This window comes from Dryobates pubescens, chromosome 1, assembly GCF_014839835.1.
Source record: "Dryobates pubescens isolate bDryPub1 chromosome 1, bDryPub1.pri, whole genome shotgun sequence".
NCBI classification, from domain to species: domain Eukaryota; kingdom Metazoa; phylum Chordata; class Aves; order Piciformes; family Picidae; genus Dryobates; species Dryobates pubescens.
Genome location: NC_071612.1, coordinates 51,221,186 through 51,232,406, shown reverse-complemented (window position 1 = coordinate 51,232,406; position 11,221 = coordinate 51,221,186). Strand labels below are relative to the sequence as shown.

The following is an 11,221-nucleotide window of genomic DNA, read 5'->3' as shown; positions in this document are numbered from 1 at the left end:
ATTATTGTGGCCGTTTGATGCTGTGCCTTTAAGGAAGGGGCACACTGGCTAAATGTTTGTAAAATATTTTGGTATTCTAAACGAATTTCATTGGCCAAGGATTGTGGGAGGTCAGATTGGACCCGGGGGAGCTGGGAACTTTCTCTCAGTCTTCCTTCCTTCGCTGTCCCTTTCGGCTGGATCTGCTTCTGGGATTCTGGCCAACTAAGATAAGATACTAACTCCCTGTGCAAGGCCTTTATTCTTTTCCTGCCCTGTTAACTGTCCTCGTCTCTTCTTCTACCTCTTTTGGGGGAGAAGGGAGGTAGGGGGTTGAAGGGGGCACAGGGGGAAGCCCCCTTTGTGGGGGGTCTGGTTTCTGGTTGAGTTCATTTGCTGTATATTCCTGTATATATTGTAAAATACCTGTATTTGTTGTGTTACATAGAATCTGTTTCCTTGTAAAATATAATCTCATTTCTCCGACTGGGTTTAGCCGTGGTCTCTTTCTCAGTGGGGGAGGGAAAGCAGAGCCTTTCCTTTCAAACCACCACAATTATACAGATATTTACAATTAGCAAACAACACAACCCTCCCCCACCCCGGTCAGAAGACCAGAGAAGCCTGTTCCACTGCCCCCCCAAATCCCCCTGTCCCAAGAGAGAGAAAGGAGTATAGAGAAAGCATTGGGTTAGACTTACCCCAAGGTCAGGCAGAAGCATGTTATCTTCTCCCGAGCAAAGCAAAACATCCAGGATCAGAGGAGAAGAGACAAGAATGGGGAAATGTGAAGAATTGTTATGAGACAGCTTCTCTTATCCCAGACTTTTATCCAATGAATTTGTTTAGAATAATATTTTGGTTTCCTTTTTACACCAAATAGTGATTTATTTACATTTTTCTGCTTTTCTGCCTGAAATCTGCAGCTAAATTTTAAAGGCATAGCCTAAAACTACCACACTGAGCGTATTCACCTTTGCTTTGCTCAAATAGAAACTGATGACCCAGGTATGACTGAAGTTCTTGAGAGGCATTATATACAGCTTGCACTTACCTTCTGGCTGCTGATTTTTAATGTCAACAGTGCCCCAGTTACTGGTTTATAGGAACCTCGAAATATGCCTGCACTTTCCTTTTTTTCACAAAGCACTGCAGTTACAATGCAGTTGAGTTGAGCTCCTGGAAATACAGAGTAAACGTCAGCCTGTGTGCTTGGTTCTAACACCTCCTTGTGAAGCTCATGCTGTCAGAAAAAAAATAAATTAAAATAATTTATTATGTACAACTGATTTTTTTAGCTATAAGTATCATAGTTCCTTGAGGGTTATCCATAGTGTAACAGTGTTGCCATATGAGTGTGCCTGAAGGTAAGAATGTAAGAGCATGTAATTCCTTGCACTTGAATCTGGAGCCTTGGAAGAATTAGGGCACTTCTGTTTTCCAATAAATTTAAATTTCTCATACAGCCCACAGGGTTTGTCATGGCATTTTCAAAGTGGGCCTGCAGTATATCTGGGTACCTTTACTCAGACTTTCAAACTTGATGGGTTTTATGCCCACTGAAGTACATCTTCTGCAGCAGTGTTTTTTTGTGAGTGACAAATCAAGGTAGTTCAGGATAATGAAAAAACTGAATGGGAAATAAAATTTTCCATTTTGATTTTTAGGAATTTGTTCAGCAAACAGTAAATGATCTTTCTGTATCTGGCAACAGTTTTCAGAACTACTCGTGCCAGATGTATTGAAGAAAAAGTCTGGTTGCTGGAAACTGGAGATTTCAAAAGAAATAGAATTCCTGATCAAGGCAACAGCTACCACCTTTCCAGCTCTACATCTCACTGTGGAGATTTGTTCTTTATTATTAAGGGTGCATTTTCCTTCCAGCTCTTTGGAATATCCCACTGCTCTGTATGAACCTGCAGAAAACCCTTTATTTTTCCACAGGTCATTCAGGATGCTGAACCTCTTGGCTGGGATGAATCAGGAAAATACCCACAAGGGCCGCAGTGATAGCTGTATTTTTGAGGCTTGATTGTTGGCTTAATTTACTTTTAAAACAGGTTCTTAGTGCTTCTAGCTGAAAAAAAAAATTAAATAATAGCAAGAACAGCAAGCTGACAATTCTTATTAATATAGCTCCATTAAATAGACTAGGCGCTAGCTGTACTGGTTTAAAAGGATAAACCCGAAATTTGTAACTTGTTCCTTATGCTTAAAATCACCTCGTCCCCTTTCCGACAGAGCTTCTATTCCCATCTCGAGTTTGGCCACAAGATGGCAACAACTTGCAGTCAAAATGCTGAAACAGCCAGACAGCGCTCTGAAACTGTCTCGCTTCCTGAGCTTTTCCCTGCGCTCTCCCCCCTCCTCTTTTGTTTCAATATTTAATTGCATTTATTTCGGAATTACTAGGCAACCCACCCCCAGATGTGGAATTTAAAGGTGATGTACTTGCAGTGAGATTTTCAGGACCTGCTCGGCAGAGCACCATCATGTGATAATGGGATAAGGTGGAGTTCAGCTTTAAGGGGAAGTCTCCATCCTTTCTCACCAATCTTGAGGATCTCCAGCTGGAGGAATACCAGAAGATCCTTCCCTTTCCCCTAATCCTTCTTTTCCATCCAGCCTCCTGAGCCAGCCCCTGAGCAGATCAAGACAGGCAGAGCAGTTGCAAGGTGAGTTTCCCCAGCGGTTGCTTTCCCATGACGGAGGGTGGTTGTGTGCTGGTTAGATTGGTGTTTGCTTGCTCTCTTCGGTGCAGATGACAAAATCACAGGGAAACATAAGCTCCAGGGTGGACATGCAAGTGGCTGGGTGAACCATCAGCAGAGGCTGAGTATTTTGTGCTTCCTTTTGAAGAGCTGCAATAGTTTTACAGTGCATTTCGTGACACCTCACTGCACATTACTTCACCCTTTCTGTCTTTGCTGCTAAACTTTTGACCAAAACCCTCCTGGAGAATTGTAAGGGTATGTGTGGTGACAAAGACTGTGCAATCACCCAAGGGGGTCTGCAGTGCTATGGGTTCTCCCCACTGCACGCCAGCCCCTAGGATGGGGAGAGTTTTCCTCCTAGCTTGGAAGCTGGTGGAGTAGGGGACAGGGAACAGAACAGCTGTCCAGGAAATGCAATTTCAACCCCTCCTGATGTCTGGTCCATTTTGGAGAGTTGGGCATGGAGGAAGGGCTCCTTATCATTTGCCAGCAATGCTGTGTTTCTGAACTGGTTCAGAGCTACACTCTTGGGTGTCATCTTTGTTATGGGGAGAGGTGAGGGAAGAAGGAGCAATGGCATTTTTTGGTTTTGAATTTGATAGCTAATAAATATCCAAGAGCAGACTTGGCTAAGGGAAAAGAAAAATCAAGAGAAACGGAGGCCACTTCCTTGCTGGATGCAGTTTGGTTCTAGCTGGTGAGATAACCTTTCCAGTTGTCTCCTTGCAGGACATAGCTTCTCACCCACTCTGCTGCTGCTATCATCCTGGACTGCCTACCTTGTAGTGAATGACAGTGAAGAACATGATTAAACCCAGAGACTGGGTTCAGGGCTAGGGTAAAGTTATACTGTTCAGATTGAAGAGTCCTGGCTCTCTATATCACCCTTTGGGTAAAGCATCCACTTCTGGCTCTGGCTAAAGTGATTCTTCAAGAGGCCATGGGGGTGAGAAGTTCTCAGGTGCATGCCTAGCTAGATTGAAAATCAAAGCAGCCAAATCTCAAGCAGAGATGCCTTTTGTCTGAAATCATTGATGATTACTTTGACAGAAAATTGTCAGTCAGAGGCAAGATATGTTTCCTGTTGTGGTTTCATGTAGCCATGTGGTGATTATATAAAGAGCCAGCAGAGCCAGCTGAAGTGAGCTCTTGACATGGTGATGGCATGGCCATCCTTTGGCTGACCCTCAGAAGAAGCTGGAGCTGCAAGCCTAGCCCTTGCACACTGGCCATCCCCCGGTGAAGAGGCAGACCCAGATCACAAACATGTGGCTGGTTAAAAAGAATGCCACCAGTAACAAAGACAATTCTGCTCTGGAGACTTAGATGGCACTGAGATTTGTATCCAGTATCATTTAAGACCAAAAGCTCACCCATCCAAGGGTAACATTTAATAAAGCACATTTTAGTGGCCAATGCTTTTACAGCTTTTGTGATAAGTGTCACATGGAGCCAGGCTTGAAACCCACTAGTGTGAATTTTAAGTGACATTTCTTTCATTGTGATAATGTAAGGTTAATTGAGCAATAAATTTAGCTTATGGGAGAGTGGGCAGAGGGAAGGTCCAGATTCAGTGTGGCTGCCGGTAATAGAGAGCTGGACTAAAGATGTTCTAGGTTATTTGATGTCCTTCCTTCCTTCCTTCCTTCCTTCCTTCCTTCCTTCCTGCCTTCCTGCCTTCCTTCTTTCTTTCCTGCCTGCCTGCCCTTTATTTTTTTTTTCCTTCCTGAGCATAAAAGCCTGAGTTTCTCTGATTTTTTTTTTCTTTTAATTCAAGGCCTTGTGAAAAGGTGATTATTTTGGCATGCCTATCTAAGCATACCCACTGCATGGGTAAAGAAATTTTCTGCAGCATCTAATTTTTGCTATTTTTCATCTTCCAGCTTGTTGTGTCCTTTATTTGGTGTACAGCCCTGCTAGCTGAGACTAAGGGGTTCAGAGTTCCTGATTTGCCTTTGATACAGTGCCAGTGGGCACTCGACTGCTCCACATTAAGTGCATGCATTAACTAGAAAAGGATGCAGCAATTTTTGAAGTAATTTTTCTGCCCTTCAGGTTAGTCAGATGGAGTTCTGCGCCACCCCCCCCCCCCCCCCCCCCCCCCTTAGGCAATGGCTTGATGTAGCTCCACTTAGAACAGCTTGAGAAAGAGACCTTTGCAGATGCAACTTGTTAAAGTAGATACCAACCAGCGAGTACACTGATGAGACACTGAAATTTCGTGTTTCTTGTGCTGTAGGGAAAGGGCCTGGAAGGGGTCGCGTCCCGCTCCTTGCAGACCTGTATTTTAATCCTGCCTTCTGCCTTCCCAGACCGCAGCCCCCGCTGCCGGTTCACATCAGACGCCGGCACCGGCATTCTCCGGCGGTGCTTTTCCCGGCCGCAGGGTTGGTAACACCTTCCCACGGGGAGGTGAGCCCGGCCAGCTTCGCTCCCCGAAGGGACCCGGCTTGTACCGCGGGGGCGGGCGTGGGGGTGCTGGGCAGGGCGATCTGCCTGGGGGTGACTGGCCTTGCTCCTTCCTTTCTCCCCAGGCAGTGCAAAGGAGATGTGCCACCGCACAACGAGCTCTGCCAAGCACCAGATGACGGGCTGAGGGGTGCGTTTGAAACTCCGGGAGTGGCTTGGATGACAGCAGTGGCTGTGAACGTCCTACCCCCAACTGGAAACAATATGAATACCTCGGTCCTCACCCCCCAGGGAAATATTTCTGGTCCCCTGAATTTTTCTGAGACAAGCTCACAGATTTTGCAGTTTGAGGATGAGGATTGCCATGTGCCTTTGGCCATGGTCTTCACTTTGGCCTTGGCTTATGGGACTGTGATAATCCTGGGAGTCTCTGGGAATTTGGCCTTGATTGTCATTATTTTAAAACAAAAGGAAATGCGCAATGTGACCAACATCCTCATTGTCAACCTATCCTTTTCTGATCTTCTAGTGACCATCATGTGTCTTCCCTTTACCTTCGTGTACACTTTAATGGACCACTGGATTTTTGGGGAGGCCATGTGCAAATTGAATCCTTTTGTGCAATGTGCCTCAATCACCGTCTCAGTCTTTTCTTTGGTCCTCATTGCTGTTGAACGCCATCAGCTAATCATCAATCCTCGGGGCTGGAGGCCAAGCAATAGACATGCCTACATGGGCATTGCTGCCATATGGGTTTTAGCCGCGGCTTCCTCTTTGCCTTTCCTTATTTACCATGTGTTAACAGATGAACCCTTCAGGAACATAACATTTGATGAATATAAGGACAAATATGTGTGTTTGGACCTTTTCCCCTTGGACACTGCCAGGCTTTCTTACACCACAACGCTTTTGGTGATTCAGTACATTGGACCGCTTTGTTTTATATTTATTTGCTACTTGAAGGTAAGAGAAAAATCCTTTTGTGTTACGTACTTAATTCTGTTTGGTGTTTGTTTATCCTTGCAAATGTGATGGTTGTAGCTTAAATTGTCCTACATGTTTCTCTTTGTTGAATTTCCTGCAGATATACATCCGATTAAAAAAAAGGAACAACATGATGGACAAGATGAGAGACAATAAATACAGATCCTCTGAAACCAAAAGGATCAACATCATGCTGATCTCAATAGTGGTTGCATTTGCAGTTTGCTGGCTGCCTCTCACCATCTTCAATATTGTGTTTGATTGGAATCATGAAATTCTGCCTGTCACTACCTGTAGCCACAACCTGTTGTTCCTGATTTGCCACCTCACTGCCATGATCTCTACCTGTGTGAACCCCATCTTCTATGGGTTTCTTAATAAGAACTTTCAGAGGGACCTACAGTTTTTATTTCATTTTTGCAATTTCCGCTCCCAAGAGGAGGATTATGAGACCATAGCCATGTCCACCATGCACACAGATATTTCAAAAACCTCGTTAAAGCAGGCAAGCCCAGTTGCATTTAAAAAAATTAATAGTGAGGATGATGACAAAATATAAAGTAATAAAAATTCTACACCTGGAAGTGTGATCACAGGTGAAATGTGTCCAAGGACAAGCACAATTACATAACAAGTACAAAATGGGTGATGTTTTCTTCTTTTCCCAAGGAACTTTGAATGTTGTCGCTTTGAAGTTATACGCTGTGCATTTTTGCCTCTTTTACTGCTTTAACGTTCTCAGCAGTTATATCTGAATCTTATTAACAGACATAGTGGGACCTGCTACTACCTATGGGTTTCATAGAGAGCTGTCTGGTTCTGTTTCTTTTTACAGTTATGCACTTTAGCACAAAGATAAATTTATTGATTTTTTTTTTCCAAAGAAGTAGTTGTCAGGAGTGTTCATATAAGACCTTTAGAAAGAATATAAACCACAGGGAGGCTGTCACTACAGAGGACACCCATCCTAGAATAAAAGTAGGACATTCTGATTTGAAGACTTCTTCCTCCTTTTTTTTTTTTTTTTTAATCCAACTTTATATTAATGTTGAAATTCTGTAAAATCAGTGTAGGCATGCTTAAAATGATTACGTGAAACCTGTAGAATACATTAAATGGGGACATGCAGTTGCCTCATTCATAGAGACCATTCAGGATGTAATCACTTAGGTTCAAAGACAGGATTAAGAGATAAATTCTGTTCTCATTTACAAGAATAAAACTTTACAGTAATCCTACAGAGCATAATGGGATAACTCTGATGTTTCACCACAGCAAATGAAAGCACAAATGAGCTTTCAGTCCCAACTGATTATAGCTGATTTTAACAATACAGGCTTTTTAATTTAGAAGACCTAAAACCCATTTTCATCTGCCATTACTAACAGAGTTGGGGATGGAATGTACTGTGTGTCCCAAGCCTATGAATGATGTAAATTCTCCTTGAATCCTATGTCAAGAATCTAAAGGGACATGGGACTATTCACTGTCTTGACAAGGTACAACTGCTTTCTTACAGGGGACAGAGAAAATCAGGACTGAATATCAGTGAAAAAAAAAAAAAAGCTTTAGCTATCTGAGTCTTTTTATAATGATTACTGCTGTTCTATATAAATTATGTATAGCCTCATAATACTCTGTGTTGAGATGCAGTGGTAAAAGCCTGGTTTATCTCCAAGACAATGGATGGTTTAATCAAGATCTGCAAAATTTAAAAGGAGGATATTGATATAGTTTGGGTGTAATTGGTACTTTTAACTGCAAACTTGCAGTTTGCACAGCTGGTTGAAATACAGAAATATTTGACAAATATTCACAATAGAGCTATGTGAGATATTGCTTAAAATATATATCCTCTAATTACACAAAATACACATGACTAGACCCCCAGCTGAGAGAAATTCACATATCCTGACTGCTGTAAAACGAACAACAGCTGAGGTTCTGTGTCATACAGTGTACTTTGCTGTGCAAACCAGTGCCTTTTTGAATAACTGGCTTTTTAAAATACAACATAGAACCCACTTTCTTTCAGCAAGGTCACTTTAAACCATTCTGTCAGAGAAAAGGATATTTAATATGGATATAAATGTAAATGTAGCATAAGTGTAAATCTGACATGATCTATTTCTGAGCAAAAAGTTCTCAGGATGTGATGAGGAATTGAATATGTTCTAAATTTGACATGGATAAATGCCTAAGAAATTAAAAATATTTGGTTTGCCAGTATTTAAAAGTCAAAAACTGTGCCTTGTGCTGTCTTATGAACAGTGTAGAATATTAAAGTAGCAATGTGTTCTTGTGCATTATAATTCTATGTGTTTCTCTACTGGCAGATAATTTAATAAAAAAGGAAGTTTCTGTGGTTGAGGACAGAGAGGAATGTAGAAAATAAATTAAAAGACAAAATTTTCATTCAGAGTTTTGCCCTTTTGAATTTTATTAGATTTACCTTTTCTTTGTGACTCTTTATGGAGCATGTTGCTAATGATTTAACAGGTCTCCTGAAATTACCTGCCCCCCCCCCCCCCCGGTCAATTTATGATGGTTTTCATATTCTAAGGAGTGTGTATTTTCACAGAGATACAATGTAGAAGCCCAGCCATGTTATTCTATTAAGAATCTCACAGTGAGTTTTTCCCATTAGAAACAAAATACACAATGAATTTTACATTTTTTCCCCATTTTTTAAAATTTTCTTCTTCCCAGTGGAAGAAGAAAATGGAATTATTTGATGAATTTTCCAGTTAATTTCCTAGAAATTTTTGATCAGGCTAAATTTGGTGTTTATACAGAGTAGGCGTTGAAGCAGCTTCAGAGGAGCTTGATGGTGCAGAGACCTAAGACTGGTGTATGCTAAGATTCAGAGGTCTCCAGTGAGATAGGAACATAATTCCTCCTATTTCAACTTTTCTCCTACTTCAGGTATGGTGTCAAATCATTTAGCTCATATGATATTGTCTCATAATGTCTCCTGAGAATGCATGTCAGGTGCTTTTTGCCTACCAAGCAAGGTGATGTATAAGTAGGAGCATTCCTTTGGCTCATCCGTGTTAAGCTCAGGAGCCACTTTTCTGCTGCACTGCTGTGCTAGGATCAGGCTTCACTTAGGTATTTCCTCACTTCCCTGCAAGAAGACTTTTTAACCTCTGCTGGGGATGCAGGCTGGCACATTGCCATACAAATAGCACAGGGGATGCTGCCTGAAATGACAGTGGAAATGAAGACAGTGTAAAGAGTGTTCAGCAGGAAAATGCAATTAGAGACGTTCAGAAGCAAAATCATTGCTCTTCTGAAGATTTGTTATGAAGACAAAGTTCTGACCTGACATTTGCAGCATATAGGTGAGATCTACTGAGAGCAGTATTTTTGTCTTTGGTTTCATGACTTGACACTGGAATGCTCAAAAGCTGCTGGAGACTTTCCCCACATGACATCTGGTGACATGGTTTAATCCCAGAAGGCAAATAAGCACCACGTGGCCACTTGCTCACCTCCCTCAACAGTGGGATGGAGAGGAGAATTAAAAAAAAAAAAGGAAAAAAGCAAATCTCATCAGTTCAGATAAGAACAGTTTAATAACTAAAATAAAAAATGAATACAGCAAAAAGAGAGAGAAATAAAGCTCAAGAAAAGACAAGCAATGCACAATATAGTTGCTCACCACCTGCTAACCAGTGCTCAGACCACCCTAAGCAGCAATCTGCCCTTCCTGGCCAATGCCCCCACAGTTTGTATACTGAGCATGATGTCATATGGTATTTAATACCCCTTTGGCTCCTCTGAGTCAGCTGTGCTGGCTGTGTCCTCTCCTAGTTCCTTGTGCACCCCCAGTCTCCACTGGCAGGGCAATATGAGAAGCTGAAAAGTTCTTGACTTAGTATAAACACTACTTAGCAACAACTAAACATTGATGTGTTACCAACATTATTCTCATATTAAGTCCAAAACTCAACACTATACTAGCTACTAGGAAGAAAATTAACTTTCTTCCAGCCCAAGCCAGGACATGTAGCTACAACAGCAATCCTCCTTTTTGACTTTCAGAGCTCCAGCATGGTTTCTCATCTTCTAAATCCTAAATTTCTTTGCAGGGTGAGCTGTTGAGCTTCATGTTTCTCTATCATTTTTCAGTCATTCTGATTTTATGTTTGTTTCTCCTATGTGCTCTTTTGTCAAACTTTGTCACACTTCCCATGCTTCAGCACATGTTGATTCCTATCTCAAAACTCTAAAGATCCCTCATATTCTTTCACAATGGTAGGAAAGTTTTACTGGCAGAAAAACAGAGCAATGACGGATCTATAATATATCTTGCTATTTATATGCAGAACATTTCATGTGAAATACACAGCCTTAAATGAAAATTGTAACTTTAATAGCCTTAAGTGACAATTTTAACTATTTAATAAACACTAATATCTGCTTCATTTGTCAGTTATTTTATAATCTTAATCTTCACCTTTATACATCACAGACATTTAAAGGTTCTGCACAATGTAAATGTACCAACATATTTGCATGTCATCTTAAAATACACTTCTGTATTCCCATGTTGCTTTTTTTCACGTATCTATTGGTTGTGCTGCTGTCATTACGTACAATAATCCACAACTTTTACATCCCCATTTTAAAAAGGAGATAACAGTGAAGAAACTAATAATTAATATACCTGCTTTTAGGTATGCCAGGGAAAAAAATGGCTATTAAAAATTTTTTTAATGTAATCAACTTTCCTCCCCCCAGCCATGTACTTAAATCAGATTAAACCATGAAAAGGAATTAACATGACAGAACCCCTCAGGCCACTTGATCAGATACTGACTACATGTCATTACTGATGCAGGTTCTGATTCTGCTGTCTTGCAGTAAAGTACTAGCTGTTATTAACAGATCCTGAAAGCAAAAGTTGATACTGATTTATATTCAGACTCTAAATCAGTGTATGTTTAAATCCAGGCATGTTCATCAAATTCTGTTTCTGACCTCAGGAAAGTGTTCTGAGACCAGCAAAACTGGAGAATTTGTTTAAAATTAGTAATTTGTCTAGGTACTCTTTGAAGGAAAGTGCAGTGCTGGCTCAGCTGTGTCTCAGCTAAAGGGTATTTTCAACTCCAAGCTCTACTGTATCCTCT

General features: G+C 41.3%; 1 protein-coding gene across 1 annotated transcript; it reads left to right on the top strand.

Moving 5' to 3' along the window:
* The first annotated feature begins 5,231 nt into the window (after positions 1-5,231).
* Positions 5,232-7,062, top strand: NPY1R (neuropeptide Y receptor Y1). Its single transcript, XM_009904566.2, has 2 exons — positions 5,232-6,065; positions 6,187-7,062. Exons 1-2 carry the CDS (start codon positions 5,322-5,324, stop codon positions 6,643-6,645), a joined length of 1,203 nt encoding a protein of 400 aa, XP_009902868.2. The 5' UTR covers positions 5,232-5,321; the 3' UTR covers positions 6,646-7,062.
* Positions 7,063-11,221: the final 4,159 nt, after the last annotated feature.